The 27,569-nt window shown below is 33.8% G+C and overlaps 1 protein-coding gene and 1 long non-coding RNA gene across 12 annotated transcripts in view; one reads left to right on the forward strand and one right to left on the reverse strand.

Annotated features, from left to right (window-relative positions):
* ZNF280D (zinc finger protein 280D) overlaps positions 1-27,569 on the forward strand; it is a 327,588-nt gene that overhangs the window by 280,502 nt on the left and 19,517 nt on the right. For 9 of the 11 annotated variants that reach the window (XM_045449634.1, XM_045449637.1, XM_045449639.1 and 6 more), the window contains one exon: positions 14,288-14,333. In XM_045449634.1, the coding sequence (XP_045305590.1) occupies positions 14,288-14,333 (46 nt within the window). Of the gene's footprint in view, positions 1-13,450; positions 13,488-14,287; positions 14,334-26,394; positions 27,139-27,569 lie in introns of those variants that run through there. The other 2 variants (XM_045449644.1, XM_045449645.1) reach the window with 2 other exon arrangements.
* On the reverse strand, positions 1,664-26,590 carry LOC123582968. The gene is made up of 3 exons (XR_006704676.1): positions 26,501-26,590; positions 23,496-23,497; positions 1,664-1,695 (listed from the first exon to the last, which is right to left on the reverse strand). It is a non-coding gene; the product is annotated as an uncharacterized LOC123582968 (long non-coding RNA).

A 27,569-nucleotide genomic window follows, 5' to 3' on the forward strand; every position in this document is an offset into this window, starting at 1 on the left:
GGAGACAGAAGCTGAAGCAGGCTCCAGGCTCTGAGCTGTCAGCACAGAGCCTGACACGGGGTCAAACTCACAAACTGTGAGAGTGTGACCTGAGCCGAAGTCAGATGCCCAACCGACTGAGCCACCCAGGTGCCCCTAAATAGATTCTTTAATATAGGATTTTTCATGCTAGATGTGGCCCATGAGTGTCTGCAAGAATATTTATTCAACCTTACTTACTAATTTCCTGACATTAATTTCCATATAATACGTATGTAGAATGCTGATTTAGAGGAATCATTCTTCAGATTCTCTGACTTGAGAAATAAATAGTTGTGTAGGGTTAACAAGGATGGACTCCTAGACATTTCATTCATTTTTATGTATTTTTCTAGACTTTATAACTTGATAGCAATGTACATTTTCATATTTTTAGAAGTTAAATAAAATCATATCTTCCATTATGTTTATAAAATTGAAGAAATACATAACAGGGACAACCAGTTATTAGCTTATTCTGTCTCTGATTATAGCTGCAACAATTTTTTTTTTTTTTGTAGGAGGAGGAGTATGGTTACTTTTCATTTCACACTAAGAACCTTAAGAATCTCTCATTTATTTGTAGCTTCTTCTCCTTATGCTTAGTTTATCAATATACCCACTTACCTACTTTTCTTGAGGCTATTTCCAGCCTTTTATTATCTGATTATCTGTTAAGGAGTTTCTTCCAATGTAAAGTTTTGATACTAGCTCCACATTAAACCCTCTCAGACTGCTAAGGGGACAGTAGTTAAATAGCACAAGCTCTACAGTTGAGTGCCTCGTTTGGAGTTCCTACGCGGCTGCTTACTAGAGTGTGTGTGACTTTGGGTGGGTTACCAGTTGTCTGTGCCCCATTCCTCATTTGTAAAAATGCAGATAACAACAGTACTTGCTTATAAGGTGTTGAGGGAATTAAATGAATCAGTTTATGCATATAGTTCTTACAAAATAATTGGTCCATAGGAAGTGCTATACAAGTGTAAAGTTACCAGTGTTACTATTGTTGTTATATTACTACTGTTCATGATTTTATTTCTGCCTGCATTTTCTTAATCTTCATTAGGATTACTATTTTCAACCTAAGCTTCCCATACCATTTTCACAGATCAGTTTTGTTAACTTTCTTTTCCTAACCCAGTATATATATATTTTTTGGAGTTATTGTTGAAGCAAATAGTAGTCATGCCATTAGATTTTTGGTATCTGATGCTCACCAAACTGCTGTTTGAGAATGTCTGTGAATGCTCCTAGGTTCCCTTTAGTCATAATTATATTTTATAAATAGTAAGAATAGTCTTTCCACCTAATTATCCTGCCTTATGCTGATTGCACTGTGGTTCATCTCATATTTTCAGTCCATCTCTCTGATTTTGAGATCCTTCAGCAGACTCACTCTAATCATTTTGGTATTTGACTACCTGAGTTTGCTCTCATCTCCAAACTTGGAGAAGCTACTGTGCATCTCCTGTCCTTTGTCATTTATTGAAATATAGGAACCTATTGTTTCGAATCCTCCACATGGAAAAATATCTGTCTCCATCCCACTGTGAAGTATGGTATTGTGAAAGGAGTGCAGCTGTGAAATAAGGCAGCCCTAGGCTTAAGTGCTAGTTGTGTATCTAACCAGCTCGTAGAGCCCCAGCTTCCTCATCAGTGAAAGGTCTGTGAGAATTCCTTACAGAGTCGTTAGAAGAAAAAGACATAATGTATGAAAATTAAATTAGTTATTAACTTAAATAATTGAAATTATTAACTTCAATAATTAAAATTATTTAGCATTGGCCTGACAAAAAGTAGTTAATAAATGCATGTTGTTGCCATTGCTGTTCCAGCTGCTGCTGTTACTACTGCTACTACTGTTAAGGCTCTTCCTGTTACTGCTCCAGCTGCTCCTGCTATTTCTGCTGTTAATACTGTAATTACTGCTACTGCTGATGACAGGAGACCCTGGAAACCACCTGTCAGTGGCATCTTCTCATCATTAAGAGTTTTAGTGCAATCGATTTGCACTGTAGTTATTTGTAATTTCGGCTTGTAGTTCACAGGTCTTGCAGTACCTTCCTCCAAACTGCTGGGTGGATGGTATCTTATTGAAGTGCTTCAGTTGCATCTGATATAATTCTTTAATGTCAGATTGAGTATAGTTCTTACTTTTCTTGTCTAGAGACTATGAAACAACACCCTTGTTGAAAACTCGTACATAGGGGCACCTGGGTGGCTCAGTCGGTTAAGCATCTGACTTCAGCTTAGGTCATGATCTCACAGCCCGTGAGTTTGAGCCCCGCGTTGGGCTCTGGGGTGACAGCTCAGAGCCTGGAGCCTGTTTCAGATTCTGTGTCTCCCTCTCTCTCTTTTCCTCCCCCACTCATGCTCTGTCTCTCTCTGTCTCAAAAATAAATTTAAAAAAATAAAAAAAGAAAACTAGTACATAATTCTCTCTGTTGAGGAGAAAACATTCACTTTGAGCGTATAGAATCCCCCTTTAAAAGAAAACTTTTAAAATTATTAGTAGGCATTCATTTCCCGGCTACTTATTCGATATTACTAGATTTATGGATATATATAACTGTGCCAGGTAGTAGTAGTAAAGTTGCTGTTCCTTTTGTAGACCTTTGAAATGATTTTTTTAAAAAACTTTACAATGTTAGGGTGTAATTCAATCATGGAATTGTACTTTTCCATTTGTTTTTCCCTTATTTTCATTTTCTCCTTCCTCTGTCTTCTCCAGTATACTATCTGGGTGAATTAATTATAACATAGAATAGAAGTAAATTTTCAGGTTTTTTGCAAGGTTAATTTTCTTGACATAAGTTCAGGTTAGAAAGATATTCCCCTCTAACACATTTTGAGAGTATGAGTCCATAGTAAATCCACAAAACCTCAAACTTAGAAAACTGGGCTACTTAACCAGTTGTCTACTTTATTGATTGAATCAAATGCACTAAAAGCCACTGTTTAAAGTGATTTTAGAAGTTGATTTGGTTGTCTCAGTTACCTTTAAGTTTGTTTTAATCAAAGTACAGTAAACACCGGAGTTGAAGACTCCTCTCTTATTAACTTTATGTTCAAGTTACTTACTTCAGTTTCATTTGTGAAATAAATTTAAAAATAATCTTTGTACTATTGTTTAGAAGATTGCAGGAGTGTAAAATATTTTACAAATAAAAATTTGTGTTATGTTTTATTAAATACTCCTAATTTAAAAGAGTACTAGGAAGAAATGAAAACAGAAAACTTACTTTCCTTAAAACTGAGTTCCTCTGTCTTATTTCAGAATGGCTACTGTGTTTTATTCTTAGCACCAATTGTAACTGCATGGCTCTTTAATAGTATGATGTAAATAAATAACCCTCCCATATAATCCTTGACCCAAACACTGATTTCTTGCCTTCTGTGTGCAAGACACTGTATCAAGTGCTGGATATGGAAATGTGAATAAGGCATAGTTCATGCCATCAGAGTAATTACAGAATAAGCCAATCAGAATTGTAGACACTGAATCCACATCTTCACAGGGCCACATAGTAAACTGATTTCATAACCAGTTAAACCAGTAATACCATGTATATATTACATTATGTGATTTTTGTGAAATACTATACCAACAGAGAATCTGGACTTGTTCCCAAAGAGAAATATCACTATTATACCACTCTAAACAATACCAGTAACTCATTAATTATCCTTCATAAATGTAAGCCACAAGTAAGCTCTTTTAGAAACAGAATGGCAGCCTTTTAAAGTAAGCTTATGTTTAGGAATACTATCTTTCTTTAATGTTTACTTCTGGGGCGCCTGGATGGCTCAATCAGTTAAACGTCCAACTTCAGCTCAGGTCATGATCTGACAATCTGTGGGTTCGAGCCCCACATCGGGCTCTGTGCGTACAGCTCAGAGCCTGGAGCCTGCTTCAGATTCTGTGTCTCCCTCTCTCTCTGCCCCTCTCCCGCTCATGCTCTGTCTCTCTCTGTCTCAAAAATAAATGAAAACATTTAAAAAAATTTTTAAAAATAAGTAAAAATGTTTACTTCCATTGAATACTGTGACCATTGAAGAGTATGTAAGAAATCATTCCATTATTTTCTTGTGAAATTCTGAAATTATTTGGAGAAATTATTTGTTCTGAACACATTATCTAAGTTAGAGAATCTTAAGTATTCAAAATGGTCAGTGTCTTCACTTCATATATTTGATTTAGTGGGAAAAAGGCAAACTGATCTCATTTATGAGGTATATGGAATTTATTTTGGGCTTATTTCCTTCTCTAAACTAAAAAAGTATTTTTTAAGTTTATTTATTTTGAGAGAGAGAGAGAAAGTATGAGTGGGGAAGGGACAAAGAGAGAGGGAGAGCGAGAATCCAATTGGGCTGCACAGTCAGTGAAGAAAGAGCCCGATGTGGGGCTGCATCCTACAAATTGTGAGATCATGACCTGAGCCGAAATCAAGAGTCAGACGCTTCACCAACTGAGCCACCCAGGGTCCCCTAATTTTTTTTTTTAATTTGAGTATAGTTGACACACAGTAATCCACTAGTTTCAGGTTACAGCATATGGTAATTCAACTTCTCTATAAATGCTACGCTCACCACAAGTGTAGCTACCATCTGTCACCATACAACACTATTGTAATATCATTGACTATATTCTCTATGCTGTACCTTTTATTCCTATGACTTATTCCATAACTGGAAGCCAGGATCTCCACTCCCCTTCCCACATTTTTCCCATTCCCTACCACATTCACCTCAAGCAACTATCAGTTTGTTCTCTCTATAGGTCTCTTTGTGCTTTTTGCTTGTTTATTCATTTGTTTTGTTTTTTAGATTCCACGTATGAGTGAAATCATACAGTATTTGTCTTTTTGTATCTGACTTATTTCACTTAGTGTAATGCCCTTTAGGTCTATCCATGTTGTTATAAATGGTAAAATTTCATCCTTCTTTGTGGCTGTATAATATTGCAGTGTGTGTACACATATATACATACATATACATACACATGTATGTACATATATGTACAAGTTATATATATATGTACATATATAACTTCTTCATTATACACTTATATATTGATAGATATTTGGTTTGCTTCCATATAAATTTATGCCACAATGAACAAAGGGGTGCATATATCTTTTAGAACTTATGTTTTCCTTTTCTTTGGGTAAATACCCAGTAGTGGAATTATTGGGTCATGTGATAATTCTATTTTTAATGTTTTGAGGAACCTACATACTGTTTTCCACAGTGGCCATGCTATTAACATTCTCACCAACAGTACAAAAGGGTCCCTTTTTTTTGTACATCCTCACCTTGTTCTTTCTTGTCTTTTTGATTTTAGCCATTATGACAGGATTTAAAGTGATCTCTCACTGTGTTGTTTTAATTTTAGTTAAAATACTTCAATATTGGTTTCAGGAGTAGAATTTAGTGATTCATCATTTACATACAACACCCAGTGCGTATCACAAATGCCCTCCTTAATACCCATCATCCATCTATCCCATCTCCCATCTATCTCTCTCCATCAACTCTCAGTTTGTTCTCTATCATTAAGAGTCTCTTGTGGTGTGTTTCCCTCTCTCCTCCCGCCCCCCAATATATTCACCTATTTTGTTTCTTAAATTCTACATGAGTTAAATCATATGGTATTTGTCTTTCTCTAATTGACTTATTTCACTCAGCATAATACACTCTAGCTCTGTCTATCTTGCAAATGGCAAGATTTCATTGTGGTTTTGATTTGCATTGCCCTGATGATGAATGATGTTGAGCATCTTTTTACGTGACTGTTGGGCATCTGTATGTCTGCTTTGGAAAAATATCTATTCAGGTCGTCTGCCCATTTTTTAATTGAAATGTTTGTGTTGAGTTGTATAACTTCCTTATATATTTTGGATATTAGCCTTTTGTCAGATATATCATTTGTAAATATTTTTTCTCAATCAGTACATTGTCTTTATTGTTTTGTTGATGGTTTCCTTCACTGTGGAAAAGCTTTTTTTTTTAAGTTTATTTATTTTGAGAGAGAGAGTGCACGCATGAGCTTAGAAGGGGCAGAGGGAGAGGGAGAAAGAGAATCTCAAGCAGGCTCTGTACTGTCAGTGCAGATCCTGATGCGGGGCTTGATCTCATCAACTGTGAGATCATGACCTGAGCTGAAGTCAGGAGTTGGCCACTTAAGTGAATGAGCCACCAGGTGCCCCAAAAGCATTTTTTTTATTTCAAGTTTTTATTTAAATTTTAAAAGCATTTTTTTATTTCAAGTTTTTATTTATTTATTTATTTATTTATTTATTTATTTATTATTATTTTATTTATTTTATTATTTATTTATTTATTATTTTATTTTATTTATTTATTATTATTTATTTATTTATATTTATTTATTTATTTATTTTATTTTAAAAGCATTTTTTTTATTTCAAGTTTTTATTTAAATTTTAATTAGTTAACATATATGTTAAAATTGGTTTCAGGTGTAGAATTTTAGTGATTTCATCACTTACACATAACACCCAGTGCTCATCCCAACAAGTGCCCTCCTTAATACCCATCACCCAATTAGCCCATCTCCGCCCACCTCCATCCATCAACCCTCAGTTTGTTCTCTATAGTTAAGTCTCTAATGGTTTGCTTCCCTCTCTCTGTTGTTTTTCTCTCCCTTCCCCTATGTTCATCTCTTTTGTTTCTTAAGTTCCATATGAGTGAAATCATATGGTATTTGTCTTTCTCTGACTTGTTTCACTTAGCATAATACACTCTAGCTCCATCCACATCATTGCAAATGGCAAGATTTTGAGGGCTAAGTAATATTCCATATATATATATATGTATTTACATAAATATGTATATCAAAATACGGTATACACACACACACACACACACACCCACACACACACACCTTCTTTATTCATTAGTCGATGGACTTTTGGGCTCTTTTATAATTTGGTTATTGCTGATAATGCTGCTATAAACATCAGGGTGCACGTGCCCCTTCAAATCTGTATTTTGGTATCCTTTGGGTAAATACCTAGTAGTGCAATTGCTGGACAGTAGGACAGTTCTATTTTTAACTTTTTGAGGAAACTCCATGCTGTTTTCCAGATGGCTGTACCAGTTTGCATTCCCACTAACATTGTAAGAAGGTTCTCCTTTCCACATCCTCGCCAACATCTGTTGTTTCTCGTGTTGTTAATTTCAGCCATGCTGACATGTGTGAGGTGGTATCTCATTGTGGTTTTGACTTCTATTTCCCTGATAATGAGTGATGTTGAGCATCTTTTCATGTGTCTGTTAGCCATCTGGAAGTCTTCTTTGGAAAAATGTCTATGTCTTCCCATTTCTTAAGTGCATTCTTTATTTTTTGGTTGTGAGTTTGATTCTTTATGGATTTTGGATACTAACCCTTTATCAGATATGTCATTTGCAAATATCTTCTGCTATTCCATAGGTTGTCTTTTAGTTTTGTTGATTGTTTCTGTTGCTGTGCAGAAGCTTTTTATCTTTATGAAGTCCCAGTAGTTTATTTTTGTTTTTGTTTCACTTGCCTCCAGAGATGTGTCTAGTAAGGGGTTGCTATGGCCGAGGTCATAGAGTTTGCTGCCTATGTTTTCCTCTAGGATTTTGATTGTTTCCTGTCTCATATTTAGGTCTTTCATCATTTTTAATTTATTTTTGTGTATGGTGTGCAAAAGCTTTTTATTTTAATATAGTCCCAGTTGTTTATTTTTGCTTTTGTTTCCCTTGCCAAGGGAGACGTATCCAGAAAAACATTGTAACAGCTGATGTCAGAGATACTACTCTCTGTGTTCTCATACGAGTTTTGTATGGTTTTGAGTCTCACAGTTAGGTCTTTAATCCATTTTGAGTTTATTTTTGTGTATGGTCTAAGAAAATGGTCCAGTTTCATTCTTTTGCATGTAGCTGTCCAGTTTTCCCAGCACCATTTATTGAAGAGGCTGTCTTTTCCCCATTGTATAGTTTTGCCAGTGTTCACTGTCATAGGTTAATTGACCATATAAGCAAGGGTTTATTTCTAGTCTGCCTTTTCTGATCCATTGATTTATGTGTGTTGTGCCAGTACCATACCATTTTGATTACTACAGCCTTGTAGTGTATCTTGCAATTGGGAATTCTGATACCTCCAGTTTTGTTCTTCTTTCCCAAGATTGCTTTGATTTTTCAGGGTCTTTTGTGGTTACCTTCTCTAAACTGTTGAAATGTGACTGGGTTTGGAGATAATGGGGGCTCATGCCCTTGGATTTCTCTCCCCTACCATGGACATTAATATGTCAAACCAAATCTTGAGCAATTCTAAAATGGCTTCTCCTTTTCAAAGTGGGTACAATATATTTGCCCCTACTATGTAATTACAAGTCAGTAGGTAGGAGCTATGTGTCAAAATATGGTGGTTTCTGGCAGTTTGTACCTCTATTTTTGATACCTGGTAAGCAGAGAAGGATAGGAGAATCAGTGAAATGAAAAGATAAATGAAACTTTAGTGTAGTTCTTCATTTAGGACAAACTGTACCAGCTTCTGCCAGTGATTCTAAGGTTACTAGTTTTTTCAGTCTTCTGGTCCTGATGGTGCTTCTTGTTTATTATAAATTAAATATTCCAGACTTAATTCAATATTGCCAACAAAATGACAAAATAGAGCCCTAGTCTGGCATCAAAATCTTCTGCCTTCACTAATGGTCTTATTATTATTAATTTTTTTGCTTCACAATTTCACAAATATTTTGTTTCTTTTGATTCCTGTCTCTTGTTAGTTCTTTCTTCTATCCATACAGAGTGGTTTTTTACTCTTATCTTGCCTAACTTTAGATCATACCTAAGTGTTTAGAAGTGGATAGATAATTTCATATGATAGCAAATAAGGCTGGTCCTAACGGGAGTAGACCAGCAATCAAAATAAATATCTAATGTATTGTGTTTAAGAGTTGGGGAAAGTATGGCAGGGAAATCTCAAAATATGAAGGATATTTATGTGGTAAAAGGCTTTACGAGCCTGTGTGGTACATCAAATAAATTCTGGACAGTAAGGTTGACTCCCAACTCTACCCATGTCATTAATAATAACTAACATTTATTGAGCACATGTAATGTGCCAGACACTCTTCTTTTTTGTATTTATTGACTCATTTAATTCTCACAAACTAATGAGATATGTGCCAATTTTATGGATAATTTTATGGGTAAGACAGTTGAGGTACAGATACATAATTTGTTCAAGGTCACATAGCTTTCAAGTAGAGAGACTCCATTTAAATTATGGCAGTCTGTCTTCAGAGACCAAAGTAATAAGCACTGTACGCTATTGCTTCTCTGGTTGTACTTGTGGTTACACATGTAATTCCTGCTTTGTTTCTGATTGGCTGCGGAGCTACATGGGACTGAGCTTCAGTGTGTTTTCACAGGAGGGTAGACAGCAACTGACACACTTGTAGCATTGAGACCAGAATCTAGCCTCCCAATCTTAGAGCAGTATATCTATGATGTACTGTAGGCAATAGGATATTTCAGCAAACAATGGCCATAAATTGGTCTATTAGTAAGATTAATTTGGCAGTGATACTCAGCATATTTAAGAGTGGAAAACATCCAGAGGCAGAGAGATCAGTTAAGCTTTTTCACTTTTCTTGGAATGATTATAAGGGAGCCTGATTCACAGGAAAGGAATTGGCTGTGAAGCAATGCAGTGGAAATTTGAAGTAGAGCCACCACTTTTAATCCCGGTTCTATTGCTTAATAGACTTATTTAGCATTTTTGGGCTTCAGATTTTTCTCATCTATAAGACAGGGACAGTTGTACAATCTCTTAGGGCTCAAGTCTAATTCTAATATACTGTGATATTTCTGAATTGAATTGTTGATTGATTGAAATAAACTAATAAAAATGAGGGTGGGGTAAAGCTCTGGATGATGACTCTGAGGTTATCTGTTTGGAAGTGATGGTTGGAATTTTTCTTCAAGGATGAAATAAATAACCCTGAGCAGTTCTGAGTGGTAAATATTTCCATCTGAATGTTTTGCAGGCATCACAAGTTCATTTTCCCCCCACAGTATATGTTGTTTCTCCGCCTGAATTTCCTTTCTTGGTTAATGGTATTACCATTCTCTTGCCACTTGAGGCAGACATATAGGTGGTCCTATTTACTCTACTCATTTATCTTTATCAAATTGGTACTTATATTCTGTTGGTTTTTATTTTGTTTGTTGTCTCCCTAAACCTTCCTTTTCTTTATTGACACTACTGCTTTACTTGAAACAGGCATTAACTGTCTCTTCTCTGGACTTCCTGGGTGGAACCTATCCTCTCCTAATACTACCCTTTCTCTTTCTTTCTTAAAATGTTTATTTATTTTAATAGTAAAGGAGAAAGTAGAGGAGAGGGTATTTATTTTGAGAGGGGGGCGCAGGGAGAATCCCAAGCAGGCTCTCCACTCAGCATGGAGACTCACCCACATGGGGCTTGAGCTCACGACCATGAGATCATGACCTGAGCCAAAATCAATAGTCAGACACTCTTCTGAGCCATCCAGGCATCCCTACCCTTTGCATTTCTGATGCACAAATTTAATCATACTTTCCTGTTCACCTTAAAATAAAGTTCTTAACATAAGCACTTTACCCAGGCAATCAACATCTTTCCTGAAGTTGTCCTTGCTATTTCTTCAGTTGTGTTTTTGACCCCTCTCCCTTGTTCCCTACATTTCAGGCTTATGAGACCACTCAGGTTCTTATATCATTGTCTTGTTTCATACTTCTTTTCTTTTGCATTGCCTTGAATCCCTTTCTCCTGCTTTGCTAACCTTACTTGCTCTTGCTGCAAAACCAGGTTTACTGTAGTATATTCATTGCTTCCTTGCATGTTCCCCTTCATAGTGGCTCAGTCCTTTGTACAGTCATTCCGTCATATAGGTGTCTCTTTTTCAACAGTATATAAACGTTTGCTTCTATATGTTTCCTTTATGGTGATGGTGAATTCCTTGATAGGAGGGACTGTGTCTTTGGACTGGAACTCTTAGCACAGTACCTGATGCATGTGCAACCTAGTAAATGTTTAGCTCAGTTACCCTTTCTACATATCTATTAACATCTTCCACAACATATGATCAGAAATGGTAGACTAGATGTTTTACTACAATTTATTAGTCTGGTGATTACTATCTTAAATCCAATCATGAGTGTCTAAGTGGAAGATCTTAAGAACTGATTGATTTTACTATTGGCTTTTACAACTTTTTAGCTTTTTTCATATGCTTACAAATATTCTGAAATTGAAGATTACATTTTAAAACTCAGCATTGAAATTTGGGGCTTTTAAATGTGATTAGAAGGAAAGAATGTAGCCTGGCTGAAATGAATCTGAACATTTTTTCCCTTTATAGCTCTTCCCTTTAATCCGTGGTTATGTATATAGCATGAATGAAACCTGCAAAGAACACACTAATGTAATTGACCTGAAATATTTATTTTACATGTAGCCTTGGATTAGTTATGTGGCCTGCAGAAAAATGCAAGAAGTGACATTTAGTTTAATTTAACCTTTAGAGAGAAAGGATTGTCCTTTATCAGAAAGATCTGTTTCAGCAAGTTCACATACAGAGGAAAAGTAACTTATTTGCAATCTTGATTTCTAATCATTGTTGAAATTGATCACCAGTCTTTCTGTTCTCTTTACACTGAAATCTTAGTGTTTGTTTTAAATGCTGTACTACATTTTTCTATAAAAAGTTATTGCAACATTCCCAGGTGAAAAGTGTAATTAACTTAAATAGCAGGTCTTTAGCTCAGAACTTTGAGCTTAGCAAATTTCACTGTCTTCTGCCAAGCAATTGAATATCTCAAATGATGACTATTTCAGCAGGTATCTTTAATGAATAAGAATTACAGGTAAGAACATTTTTTTCTTTTCCAATAAATGTTAATGAGTTGCATTAAAATTTGTTAATCTTTTTTTAATTTGTTAATCTTAAAGTATGCTTTTGTAATTATAAAAATGTAGTGTACATTTTAGTGATGAATTTGTAACTCAAATTTTTTATAGTGTGCTTTTCTAATTTTTTAAATATTTGTTTTCTTAAGTATTTCCCTGGTTATTATAATTCTGTTCCATAAACAGAATATCAGTATACTTAAAATAAGATTGGGATCATAGACCTGTTACTGCTAATTATTTCAATAACTTACTTTGTTCTCATTTACTAGTTTCTTAGCCAGTAAAGTGAAGCGTAATAAAAACCTCTGTCACTAACCTACCTTCCAGAGATAGTAGGAGGACCCAGTTTCCCCAAATGAAATGTCAGCAATAATAGTAACACATGCTTATTGGCTTTCATTTTAATTGTTGCATAAAATCCGTTCATTAGAACAGCCATATGTGAAAATGATAAGCATAGTAAAGTTTCTTTTGTAAAAATGTAAGGTTGATCTTTGATAATATTTCAGTAATAAGCTGAGAAGGAAAATTCTTTTATAAAATATTTTTAAACTACTTTGTGAGTAGTTTGTTGCACGGCTTTTCAAACTGAGTTTAAAATATTAACTGCTTAGAAATAAAAATCAGTTGTAGTATACAAATTTATTTTAAAGATTTTTAAAATTTATTTATTTTTGAGAGAGTATATGCACATGAGTGTGCTAAAGGAGGAGGGGCAGAGGGAAAAAGAGAGAATCCCAAGCAGCGTGGACTCACTCTAATGAATGGTGTGATTATGACCTGAGCCAAAATTGAGAGTCAGACACTTAACCAACTGAGCCACCCAGGCATTCCTATTCAAATTTACTTTAAAATTTCATTAGTCCAATGTTTACTTTTTGTTTCTTCAGACTAAGGTCTCATATTTTCTTACTATTTTGTAGATATTATTCTTAAGACTATCATTTTCCTGTATAAATCATTAAAGCAATGAAGTTAGACTAAACACTTGAAATTTCATCTGTATGAGTATTGTTTTTCACAGTTAAACACTTTAGAAAATTACAAAATCTTTGACTCCCAAAATGATTGACATTTATGCATTTTGTCAATATTTCTGCAAGTTTTATTTGCTTAAATTTGTTTAGTAAATTAGTTATAAATTGTTGCAATACACTACTAACAGAGTAAAAGAACAAAAAAATACATGCTCAATTTCCAATGGTTTGCAATCTCATGTAATAATTAAAATATAGATAAGTAATTTTACACAAATTATTGTTAATATCTAGTAAATTATTAGCCTTTATTAACCTACTTTTTTCAGTTTGACTACAGAGAATGGAGAAAGAAAAGGATGTATGTACACCAGCTGTATTTCACTAACCATGAGAGTAGCTTTTAGGATATTTGACATTTCTATCCTATTATATGTCTTCATTTGTGTACATGAAATTTAAGTCAGTATAACTGTTGCTTATGTTAAATGTATTAACCTTTTAGGTATAACTGTAAGCCTTCATAAAATAATGAATTCACCTTACTATGTATTAATGGCATTTTAGATCAGGTAGGCACTCAACTTATATGGTTTATAATTGAGTTTAATATATAATATCAGCAAATAATATTGAGTTATCAGCAGTTTGTAAAAGATCTTTTGGGAAAGCTAGCTTTTATATTAAATTATTTCAAAAGATTTTATAGATGGTATATGCCTTTCTCAATGTTGTATTAGTTACAATTAGTTTTTTTTATTTCTAGAAGCCAAGTTTAAAAATTTATAGTTACTATTTGAGCTATGCTTATGAAGGCTCTTAAGAGACTATATCCTTCAGAATTCTAAATTATATCTGTGAGTTTGCCACTTTAATTATAATAGATATCAAAATAGCATTACATTGAATTTCATAATAGATAAAATTTCTCTTTCTCTTCTCTCCCTTTTTAAGCCCTATAATAGTAAATATTCATGCATATTTATATATGAGGCATAAAACGTGCTTTCATTTTTTAAATGAAAAGTAATTCCTTTTTTGAAATTGTTTTACTAATGTATTATGTCCTTTATTTATAATTGTATTTAACATAGAGAAAATTTCATAAGTGCTCTTAACTTTAGAAAAGAAGGAAATACATGTCTGTATTAATTTATTTAGCACATTTATTGAATCTGTTTATTTTGTGCATTTTATTTTTCCCTTAAAACATTATAGAAGTCATTTACAAATCTACTTTAGTTTAGATTTACATTTTAATTATTTTAAACATGCAAAAAAGAACTGTCTCATATTTTTCCATTGTAAATATAAAATATTCAATACTTATTTTGTTTTCAAGATTAAAAAATGAAGCTCCCACTAAGGAACAAGAACCTGTGTCTGAGGTAAATTTTGTTTTATTTGTACTTTAAAGGTTTATACATTTGAAAGTATTATTGGTTTAATTTTTCAGACATTTCAATTCATTGTGTGTACATCAGTAATTATTGGCATATGGCATATTATCAGGGAAAAAATTTGAGATTTGTTTTTTGTTTGTCTTTAGATAATAAAAATATGTAACTCTAATAAGGTGTTTTTGTTTTTACAAAGGCATCACATATTTCACTTGCCTGTTGTTTAGTTCAACTAGTGAGTTAATGGAGATAAATTTATGATATAAAAATCCTGAAATCAGTAAAACCTCAAAGATTTGGCACTTTGGAATACTAATCTTTCCAGATTATTATATTTTCTGGGATTTTTTAAAAGACTTAACTAGTTTTTAAAATAGAAATATTTTATGTTTTAGCTACTTATTAAATGTGTTTTACCTATCTTAAACTGGTACTCTTAATATAACACTCAGGATTATCATATAAATGTTATTTACTAGCCAGTCTACTGGATGTGTATAGAAATAGTTTTGCTCAAGTACTTGTTCTTTTGATGTCATTATTTTTAATATTACAAAATATTACATGTCTCCTTCTGAGTGTAATGAAGTGAGGCAGGTTCAGCATTTATGTTTGGAACAGCATTTCTTTTTTTTTTTTTTTTTTTTTTTAATTTTTTTTTTTTTTTTTTTTTCAACGTTTATTTATTTTTGGGACAGAGAGAGACAGAGCATGAACGGGGGAGGGGCAGAGAGAGAGGGAGACACAGAATCGGAAACAGGCTCCAGGCTCTGAGCCATCAGCCCAGAGCCTGACGCGGGGCTCGAACTCACGGACCGCGAGATCGTGACCTGGCTGAAGTCGGACGCTTAACCGACTGCGCCACCCAGGCGCCCCAAGGAACAGCATTTCTTGTCTTGTAGAGTTAGTGAGACCTAGACAGAATTAGCCGCCTTCTTCCAAGCAGCTTTCTTTTACACCACAGAAAGTTTCCTTCTGTTTGAAACGTTTTTAACTACAAATAAGTTTCATAGAAATGGGATTTTTTTGATTATATGATTATTCTTGAGTGAGTTTTGGTAGTTGTAGTTTTTAATGTTGAATTTATCTGTGTAGAGTTGTTTGTACTATTTCCTTACTCTTTTAATGTCTGTAAGGTCTGCAGTGATAATCCTCTTGTTCATTCCTGATGTTAATAGTTTGTGAGTTCTTTTTTTTCTATTATTGCCATATATTTTACTTTTATATAGGTTATAAAGACAAAGTACAGTGTTACTGTTTTTGTTTTAGATAGTTATTTTTTTAGAGCAGTTAAAAATTCTAAAAAAAAGTTTCATATTCACCGCTGTTTTTACCATGCCCAATGCTCGTTGTTTCTTTGTTAGCTCCCCATTTCTGTCTAGTATCACATTCTTTTTGCATAAACAACTTCCTTTGATATATTTTATGTTGCAGATCTACTGGTAATTAATTTTTCTGTGCTTTTTCATTTAAAAATATCTGTATTTTTCATTTTTGAAAGATATTTTTTGGTGAGTGTAGAATCATATTATTATCTCTTGGTTTACATATTTTCTGACAGAATGTCTTACTGAATTTTGATCTTTTATATATATATATATACGTGTATATATACACGTATATATATATATGCATATATATATATACGTATATATACACGTATATATATGCATATATATACATATATATATGCATATATATACGTGTATATATACGTATATATATGCATATATGTGTGTGTGTGTCTGTGTGTGTGTGTGTGTGTGTGTGTGTATAAATTTTTTGGTTGTCCTTAAGATTTTATCTTTATTTTATCTAGAGTTCTCATCAGTTTGAGCATGATGTATCTTATTCTGGATCGTACATATGTTTATTTATGTTTATCTAGTTGTTTATTTATTTGGGACATTTACCCTGATTGGTGTTCTCTGAGCTGTCCTGAATCTTCTACTTTTGGGGTTTCAATATCCTCTGAGCTGTCCTGTATCTTCTACTTCAGTTTCCTAAATACTATACCATTTGATGTTTGTCCCTGTTCTTAGATGCCTTGTTTTAGTCTCCACCCTACCCCACACACACTTTTTTTGTGTTTTAGTGTGGGTAGTTTCTACCTACTGACCTTTATTCAGTTTCACTGATTCACTTTTTCAGTGTATCAGGTCTGCTGATGAGCTCATCAAAGGTATTTTTCATCCCTGTCATTTGTTGTTGTAGTTGTTGTTTTCCTAGCATTTGCATTGATTTTTGCAGTTTCTGACCCTCTGCTAAAATTCCCATTCTGGTCATGCATGTTGTCCTCCTTTTTTACCAAAGGATTTAACATATTAATAATAGTAATTTAAAATTTTCTGTCTGATAGTTCCAATAGCTGGGTCATTTATAAGTCTGGTTCTACTGATTGCTTTGTCTCCTTACAGTCCATTTTTTCCCATTGCTTTTTTTTGGTGTTATATCATGTTTGGTTAAAAGCAAGAAATTATATCTAGGACTAAGATAAATAGTGTATATATATCTGAAAATAGGTGTACCTTTTCTTATGTTAAGTCATTACTATGGAATTTTGTTTCACTTAATAGTGAGTTGAACTGGGTTGTAGCTTTCTTGTTGCCATGGTTACCCTTAACATACTACAGGTTCAATTCCTCTGGTATTTCTTTGTGCTTAGGGTGGGAGTTATATCACTGGAGGTTTTTTCCCTCAATATCCTTGTTTCACACTCAGCTTTAGTCCCTGTTGACACTGAGTCTTAGAGGGTGTGTCTTTCTCTCTCTACACTGTTGCCTTTTTTTCAGCAGTAGTGTTGTTGCTTGTTATTTGGTGTTTGCTAGCCTGGAGGTGGGTGGCGGGGCGTGGGGTGATGTTCTGTATTCTGGTTTTGCCTCACTCTTAAAATGGCTGTGTTCTGGGTCTTGAGATTAGGATTTTTTTCTTCCATCCCCTAGCCACAGTTGGTCTCTGTGCCGTGGGGACAACAGAGTTTGCCCATCTTCTTTCCAGTATGTAGAGGCATGAAGAAAATTTATGAATCCATATGAATATGAATCCATATTTTCATCACGTCATCTACTGATTCTTTTCTGATACATTCATACTTGACTAGAATAAATCTTTGAACTCTTACTTTCCTTTGATTGCCCTGTTTCATCTGTGTCAAATGAAACCAGCCTTTTATACATAAACCAAATTTCTTAAATTTATTTTTTGTTAAAAGAAAAAACCTTATACTAAAAATTCAGCAAGCCATCATCAGAGTTAAAGGCAGTCATATTGAATGGAAGGCTACATAGAACAATCTTGGTCCAGGTATGTCTTTCAAGTATAATGTGATGTGGATAGTTCTTTGAATAGATGCAAGTATTTATTTTAGGTACACCTGTGATAGGATGGATAGGTTGAATTAATCTTCAAGACTTTGATTAGATGGTGTTATCATGCCCAGATAATATTTTCCTGGTATCACTCTTTTTCATTCTGTAGTTTTACATTTTCTCTTTGAAAGTTAGTTCCTTTCCTATAGTAGATTCTAGTTGGAATTATGATTTAGTGGCTTCTAACATAGCCTCTGTTACACAACTATTTGTATTCTGTATGCTCAACAGTCTACTGCTATTGTTCTATAACTGTATGTATACCATGAATCTTCCCCTCCAATTTGAGGGTTAGTGGAGTTTCATTATAATGTAGGTAGGGAGTAAGAAGAATCAGGTAGAGATGCCTTTTTTTTTCTAAGTTTTTATTTAAATTCCCGTTAGTTAACATATAGTATAATATTAGTTTCAGGTGTACAATATACTGATTCAACACTTCATACCACAACCAGTGATCATCACAGCAAGTGCACTCACTCCCTGTTCCCCATCACCTATTTTACCCATCCCCTCCATCTCCCTTCTGGTAACCATCAATTTGTTCTCTGTCGTTAAGAGTCTGTTTCTTGGTTTGCATATCTCTTCGTTTTCACTTTGCTCATTTCTTTTGTTTCCTAAATTCCATATATGAGTGAAATCATATTGTGTTGTCTTTCTCTGACTGACTTATTTTGCTTAGCATAATATTCTTTAGCTCTGTCCATGCCATTGCAAATGACAAGAATTTCATTCTTTTTTTATGGCTGAGTAATACTACATCTTCTTTAAACATTCATCAGCCGATGGACATTTGGGCTGTTTCCATAATTTGGCTATTGTAGATAATGTAGATAATAACCCCAATCTCAAGATTGGGGTACATGTATCCCTTTGAATTAGTATTTTGTATTCTTTGGTAAATACCTAGCAGTGCAATTGCTGGATGGTAGGGTAGTTCTGTTTTTAACTTTTTGAGAAACCTCCACACTGTTTTCCACAGTGGTTGCACCAGTTTGCATTTTCATCAATAGCGCAAGCCACATCTTCTCTAACACCTCATTTCTTGTGTTGTTGATTTTAGCCATTCTGACAGATATGCAGTGATACCTCATTGTAGTTTTGTTTTGTATTTCCCTGATGATCAGTGAGGTTAAGCATCTTTTCATGTGTCTGTTGGCCATCTGTATGTCTTCTTTGGAAAAATATTTATTCATGTCTTCTGCTCATTTTTGAATTGGGTGATTTGTTTTTTGGGTGTTAAGTTTTATAAGTTCTTTATAGATTTTGGATCCTAACCCTTTATTGGCTATGTCATTTGAAAATATCTTCTCCCATTCTATAGGTTGTCTTTTAGTTTTGTTGATTGTTTCCTTAGCTGTACAGAAGATTTTTATTTTGATGAAGTCCCAGTAGTTTATTTTTGCTTTTGTTTCCCTTGCCTCAGGAGGTCAATCTAGAAAGAAGTTGCTAAGGCTGATGTCAAAGAAGTTACTGCCTGTGTTCATGAGAATTTTTATTTTTTCCTGTATCACATAAAGTCTTTCATCCATTTTAAATTTATTTTTGTTTATGGTGTTTCTTAAGAAAGTGGCCCAGGTTCATTTTTTTGCATGTTGCTGTCCAGTTTTTCCAGCACCATTTGTTGAAGGGGCTTTTTCCCATTGATTATTCTTTCCTGCTTTGTTGAAGATTAATTAACCATGTAGTTGTGGGTTCATTTCTGGGTTCTCTGTTCTCTTCCATTGATCTATGTGTTTGTTTTTGTGCCAGTACCATATTGTCTTGGTCACTACAGCTTTATAGTATAACTGGAAATCTGGAATTGTGATGCTTACAGCTTTGCTTTTCTTTTTAGGATTGCTTTGGCTATTCAGCATCTTTTGTGGTTCCATTCAAATTTTAGGATTGTTTGTTCTAGCTCTGTGAAAAATGCTGTTGGTATTTTATTAGAGATTGCACTAAATGTGTAGATTGCTTTGGGTAGTATTGACATTTTAACAGTATTTGTTCTTCCAATCCATGAGCATGGAATGTCTCTCCTTGTGTTTTTGTCATCTTCAGTTTCTTTAATCAGCATTTTATAGTTTTCAGAGGACAGGTTTTTCACCTCTTTGGTTAGTTTTATTTCTAGGTATGTTATTATTTTGGGTGCAATTGTAAATGGGATTGATTCCTTAATTTCTCCTTGTGCTGTTTCATTGTTATGTATAGAAACACATCAGATTTCTGTGTGCGGCGCCTGGGTGGCTCAGTGGGTTAAGCATCTGACTCTTGATTTCAGCTCAGGTCATGATCTCATGGTTTGTGGGATTGAGCTCCCATTGTCAGCATGGAGCCTGCTTGGGATTCTCTCTCTCCCTCTCTCTCTCTGCTCCTCCTCCACTTGCATGCTCTCTCTCAAAATAAATAAATAAATTAATTAATAAATAAATTAATTAATAAACACTAAAAAAAGGAAATGCAACAGATTTTCGCACATTAATCCTGAAATTTTACTGAATTCATGTATCAGTTCTAGCAATTTTTTAGTGTAGTCTTATGGATTTTCTATATAGAGTATAGAGTATATATTTTCTATATGGATACTCTATATAGAGAATCATGTCATCTGCAAATAAAGAAAGGTTGAATTTTTTTTTGCTAATTTGGATGCCTTTTATTTCCTTTTGTCATCTGCTGAGTGTAGGATTTCCAGTACTGTTAAATAGTAATGGTGAGAGTGAACATCCCTGTCTTATTCCTGACTATAGAGGAAAAGCTCAGTTTTTCCCTGTTCAGTATGATATTAGTTGTGTGTTTTTCATATATGGAATTTATTATGTTGATATGAAGTTTATTATGATTATGTTTATAATTATTATTATTATTATGTATCACATTGATTGATTTGTAAACATTGAGCCACCTTGTAATACAGGAATAAATCCTCCTTGATCGTGGTGAATGTGTTTTTAAATGCATTGTTAGATTCAGTTTTTCAGTATTTTATTGAGAATTTTTGCATTCGTGTTTATCAGGGTATTGGCCTTTAGCTCTCTTTTTTAGTGGAGTCTTTGTCTGGATTTGTTATCTGGGTAATTCTGGCCTCATACAATAGATTTGGAAGCTTTCCTTCCTTTCCCATTTTTTGGAATAGTTTGAGCACAGTAGATATCAGCTCTTCTTTAAATGTTTGGTAGAATTCTCCTGTGAAGCCATTGAGTCCTGAACTTTTGTTTGTTGGGAATTTTTTGATTACTGATTCAACTTCTTTCCTGGTTATTGTTCTGTTCAAGTTTTCTATTTCTTCCTGTTTCAGTTTTAGTAGTTTATATGTTTCTAGGACTTTATCCATTTCTTCCAGGTTGTCTAGTTTGTTGGCGTATAGGTTTTCATAATATTCTCTTATAATTGTTTGTATTTCTGTGGTGTTGGTTATTATTTCTCCTCTCTCATTTGTGATTTTATTTATTTGGATCCTTTCTCTTTTCTTTTTGATAAGTCTGGCTAGAGGTTTATCAATTTTATTGATTTTTTTTCAAAGAACTGGCTCCTCGTTTCATTGATGTATTGTATTGTTTTTTTTGGTTTATCATTTCTGCTCTAATCTTTATTATTTCCTTCTTTCTGTTGGCTTTAGGCTTTATTTATTCTTCTTTTTTCTAACTCCTTTAAGTGTAATATTAGTTTGTTTATTTGAGGTATTTTTGCTTTTTAAGGTAGGTCTCTATTGCTATATACTTCCCTCTTATCATAGCTTTTGTTGCATCCCAAAGGTTTTAGACCATTGTTTTCATTTTCATTTTTTCCCATGTATTATTTTTATTTCTTCTTTGATTTCCTTGTTGACTCATTCATTGTTTAGTAACAGGTTAACTTCCATGTATTTGTGGTCTTTCCAAATTTTTTCATGTGGTTGATTTCAAGTTTCATAGCATTGTGGTCAGAAAATATGCATGACATGATCTCAGTCTTTTTGTGCTTGTTGAGGCCTGATTTGTTATCTAGTCTGTGATCTGTTTTGGAGAATTGCCCATGTGCACTTGAAAAGAATGTGTATTCTGCTTTAGGATGCAGTGTTGTGAATATATCTCTTAAGTCCATATGGTCCAGTGTGTCATTCAAAGTCATTGTTTCCTTGTTGATTTTCTGCTTACATGATCTGTCCATTGTTGTAAGTGGGATGTTTATGTCTACTACTATTATTGTATTATTATTAATTAGTTCCTTTATGTTTGTTATTAATTGTTTTATATATTTGGATGCTTCATGTTAGGTGCATTAATATTTATAATTGTTAGATCTCCTTTTTGGATTGTCCACTTTATTATGATGTAGTGTCTTCTTCATCATTTGTTAAAGTCTTTGTTTTGAAGTCTCGTTCATCCAATATAAGTATTGCTACTCCAGCTTCCTTTTGACATCCATTTGTGTGATAAGTGTTTCTCCATCCTCTCACTTTAAATTTGCAGGTGTCTTTAGGTCTAAAATGAGTCTCGCAGGCAGCATATGGATGGGTCTTGTTTTGTTTATCCATTCTGACACACTATGTCTTTTGATTGGAGGATTTAGTCCATTTACATTCAGAGTAATTATGATAACTGTGTATTTAGTCCTGATTTATTACTTGTTTTGTTATTGTTTCTGGAGATTTTCTCTGTTCCTTTCTTGCCTTTGTCATTTTTGGTCTTTCCTTTCCACTCAAAGAGTCCCCTTTAATATTTCTTGCAGGGCTGTGGGGATATGTTAGTGGTCACGAACTGCTTTAGTTTTTGTTTACCTAGGAAACTCTATCTCTCCTTCCATTCTGAATGATAGCCTTGCTGGATAGAGTATTCTTGGCTGCACGTTTTTCCCATTTATCACTTTGAATATATCATGCCACTCCCTTCTGGCTTGCCAAATTTCTGTTGAGAAATCTCCAGCTAACCTATGGGTCTTCTCTTGTAAGTCAAGGACTTCTTTTGTCTTGCTGCTCTTAAGATTTTTTTCTTTATCACTGTATTTTGCAAATGTAGTTACAATATGTGTTGGTGTTGCCTGCTTTTGTTGATTTTGATGGGATTTCTCTGTGCCTCCTTGATCTGGATGTCTATTTCTTTCCCAGATTAAGGAAGTTTTCAGCTATAATTTCCTGAAATAAATTTTGTGCCCCCTTCACTCTCTTTCCTTCTTCTGGAACTCCTATAATATGAATATTATTATGTTTATGGAGTCACTGAGTTCCCTAAGTCTATTCTCATGTTCCATAATTCTTTCTCTTTTTTGTTCAGCTTCATTATTTTTCCATTATTTTGTCTTCCATATCACTAATTTGTTCCTCTGCTTATTCCAGCCTGCTGTTCCTTGCATCAAGCCTGTTTCTAATCTCATTAATTGCATTCTTCATCTCTGATTGGTTTTTTTAACTTTTTTATCTCTGTGGTATGAGTCATCCTGATGTCTTCTATTCTTTTCTCAATTCCAGTGAGTGATCATTATGATTGTTGCTTTAAATTCTCCATCAGGCATGTTACTTATATCTCTTTCACTTAACTCTGGCTGTGACCTTATCTTGTTCTTTCATTTGGGATAAATTCCTCTGTCTTGACATTTTATCTGATTCTCCTGGTATGTAATTTTCTATTGTTTGTAATCATTAACTTTTTATATTTTTCATATGAATGTTTATGTACACCTATTTGGTTGTTATATATTTTAATTTCTATAAATTAATTAAATGTTGGGGTGCCTGGGTGGCTCAGTTGGTTAAGCATCCGACTTCAGCTCAGGTCATGATCTCACGGTTTGTGAGTTCGAGCCCCACGTTGGGCTCTGTGCTGACAGCTCAGAGCCTGCAGCCTGCTTCGGATTCTGTGTCCCCCTCTCTCTCTGCCCTTCCCCCACTCCCAGTCTGTCTCTCTCTCAAAAATAAATAAACATTTAAAAAATTAATTAAATAAATGTTTGTTATGTTTAGCTGAATGTACTAATTAAAATAAATATATTTAAAATGTATACCAAAAATTTCTTAAAACAAATATGGCACCTAGTAAGTCAAGTGGTGCATAGGGAAAAACACATACACAACTTGATCAGAATTATAAGGCACTGTAACAAGTTAGGGTGGAAAAACACAATATTCCAGTGGCTGAAAATTATAGTCTTTAATGTTGATTGATACTATTAGAATAGAATTACTATGAAATTCAGAGTTAAATAAAGACTTTTCTTTGAAATGTGAGGAAAGATAAAGAAAATGAAATGTTGGAAGTCTCAGAAGCTAGATTTCTTAAGCATCAGCAAGAAAATAAGAAGATGCCTTTTGAAATAAATTTATTAATTCTTCATTGTCGCCACATATTTCTAATAAAATCAAAATGCTTTTAATAGAGCATGGGCCTATTCAACATGCAGATTTTGGAGTATCTGTTTTACATCATGAGCAACAATTTTCAAAAGTTGGATTTTTTTTTTTCTTTTCTTTTTAATGTTTATTTATTTATTTTAAAAGAGTGAGTGAGAGCATGAGTGAGGGAGGTGCAGGGAGGGAGAGAGAGAATCCCAAGCAGGCTCTGTGTTGTCAGCACAGGGCCCACTGCATGGCTCAATCTCACAAACCATGAGATCATGACCTGAGCTGAAATCAAGAGTCATGCTTAACTGACTGAGCCACCCAGGTGTCTCACAACAGAATTAAATTTTTGTAACCAAAAAAATGCTTTCAAATTTTTCTAAAATTTGAAAAAGAATTTGTGATCACAAAAATTCCATGTTTCATCTTGATGCTTTTAAAATGTTAGTATTTTTTTTCAGTTTATTTATTAAAGAGAGAATGAGAGAGAGAGAGAGAGAGAGAGAGAGAGTGCACATATGAGCAGGGGAGAGGGAGAGAGAATCCCAAACAGGCTCTACCCCGTCATTGCATAGCCTGACCTGGGGCTCGATCTCATGTCCTGTGAGATCATGACCTGAGCCAAAACCAAGAGTCAGATGCTTAACCAACTGAACCACCCAGGTGCCCCTTAAAAATGGAAATATTTTTAAACATATATTCACTGATAGTTTAATAGATAATGCTTTACAGAATGTGTTAAAATATGTGTCAGTGATTTTAAATGTATGTTTTGTGCAAAAATTATTTATTTCTTAGATGGGCATAGGAAACTCTTGGAAGTCCAAATGCTGGAATGTTTATAAATCACTTGAACTTACAGGAACTCCTCATCATATAACTAATCATTAAAAGGCTTCTATGCTTTATTTGTCTAGTAAAATTTTAAAAAACATATAATGCTGTTAGCAAATCATGTTAAATCTGAAATACCATGAAGAATAAAAAAAAGCAAAATGTTTCCTTGCTCTTTGGAAACCAGATATACTCCATTATGAATGAATGTGCCTGATTATTTACATTAAGAAAATGTCATTTAAAGAGGAGAGTTTTATTTGACTTGATTGAAACAAAAGGAAAAACTGGACAATTATATCTTAAAAAAACTTTTCATTTCAAAGAAAAACTCAATATGGTCTAGCTTATGAAATTAGCAATAAGTTAAAAGAGATCATATTTATATAAAAATTGTCCTGGCCAGGTATATGATAATGGAGCAGGTATGTCAGATGTATACAAGGGTATACAATCCAATATTTCTCCCCCAAAATAATTATGCCAAATTTGTGCCTTGCTCAGCTCATAATCATAATTTGATATAATAGTACAGCATCTATGAATTCAAATATGATTATCTTTTTCAGTATTGTAGAAAGGATATATTTTGGGAGTTGGTTAATTCAACAAGCAGATGGAATATTCTTGACTATTCTAAATACAAATTAAAATCACATACAGATATGTGATAGGCATTAAGATTAAATGCAATTGAGATATTTTGTATACAAATTAAAGATTTTTATCAAGTATGAAAAGATATAATATCAAATGTCAAAATTATGTTGAACTCAAAAGCATCTTGATACAAATATATTACAGATTTTTACACAACTTATCAGTATGATATTTTGAACAAAGTGGCAAGATATAATAGAACTCTACAATCAGAAAAATCACCATAAATAAAACTGCATGCTTAATAAAAGGCTTGTGCCTTTGCTAACAACAAATGAAAGAAAGTAATTTGACAAGTGTGTTCATTGAATATAAAACATAAGCAAGAAATGTGAATATTCACATGAATTTCAAAATTAGACAAAAAGAAAAGAAATTAGAAATGCATGAATCAATGATTGAGGGTATTTATAATTATAGAGAAAGTGCTTATCAAATAGACATTAAGATTATAAATGTGCTAACTTCATATTTGAAATATATATATGAAAAATTAAGGTATCTTCAGAATTTAGAATTTTTAAAACCAGAAAAAAATTATTTTCTATAAATTACATTGATTTACACAAAGCAGCCACTGACTCTGTTCTCAAATATCCTGACAATTTAAGTTCTATCAAAATTTCATGTAGAATAGTTTGTTACAATATCAATAAATTATAAAATTGGGAATTGTATTCAGGTCCTCTAAAATTGATTAGCAATGCTAACCATCATCAGAGCTTTCAGCAAGTAATAATATTTTTGCGAGTGAAGGGTGTTCCTTCAATTGTAATGGCTACCGACTGATCAATAGAACTTCTTTCAAAGTTGGAGTCACTCCTCTCAAACTCTGCCACTGCTTTATCAATGAAGTTTATGTAATATTCTAAATCTTTTGTTGTCATTTCAACAGTCTTTACAGCATCTTCACCAGGAATAGATTCCATCTCAAGAAACTACTTTTTTGTTCATCCATAAGAACCAACTCCTCAACCATTAGTTATATCATGAGATTATACCAATTCAGTCACATCTTCAGGCTCTACTTCTAACTCTAGTTCTCTTGTTGTTTCCACTACACCTGCAGTTACTTCTTCCACTGAAGTCTTAAACCCCTCAGTCAGCTGTCAGGGTTGGAATCAACTTCTTCCAAACTCCAGTTCATGTTGATGTTTTGAACTCTTCCTATGAATCATGAATGTTCTTAATGGCATCTAGACTGATGAATTATTTCCAAAAAGTTTTCAGTTGACTTTGCATAGATCCATCAGAGGAATCACTATCTATGGCAGCAATAACCTTATGAAATGTATTTCTTAAATAATAAGACTTGAAATTTGAAATTACTCTTTGGTCCATGACTGTAGGATCAATGCTGTGTTAGCAAGCATGAAAAGCATCATTAATCTTATTGTACATCTCCATTAGAGCTCTTGGGTGACTGGGTGTCTTGTCAATGAGCAGTAATATTTTGAAAGGAATCTTTTTTTCCTGAACAGTAGGTTGCAACAGTGGGCTCAAAACATAGATTCATATCTGTAGTAAACAGATATACTGTCATCCAGGCTTGGATTATGCCACAGCTGCCATAAATCTTTAATTTGTAAAATAAAATGCATATCTGTGAAATGCATGTAATAAAATGAATATGTCTGTATTTTGGAATTCCTGAGTCTGTTGAATGCCTGCAACTTCCAGGGGAAGACTTGGTTGGTAAATTGTAATTACTATTGGTTAATTTAAGCATTCAACACAGTAGCAGTTACCCACCCCCCACCCTCAGCCACATAGCAAGCAGCTGTGCACATGTACCTAGAACAGCTTGCACAAAGCTTATGAGACCAGAGTGGCCAAAAAAGATACCGCCCTCCAAATATTGAGGAGCTGTGCTGTTATCACTGATTGATACTTCTTATCACAGCATTGCACAGAAGTGGGCACATTGTTGTTAAAACCACTCCTCATTGTTGCAAGCCCCTCCCCTTATAACTGATGTGACTTCCAGGGGATTTAAAGGTACAGTGCCCTTTTTCCCCCCTTAGTTTTTTGCTTTTTCCCCATTCAGGAGCCTGACATTAAAGATTAGGA

The sequence above is a fragment of the Leopardus geoffroyi genome, chromosome B3, assembly GCF_018350155.1.
Source record: "Leopardus geoffroyi isolate Oge1 chromosome B3, O.geoffroyi_Oge1_pat1.0, whole genome shotgun sequence".
Taxonomy (NCBI): domain Eukaryota; kingdom Metazoa; phylum Chordata; class Mammalia; order Carnivora; family Felidae; genus Leopardus; species Leopardus geoffroyi.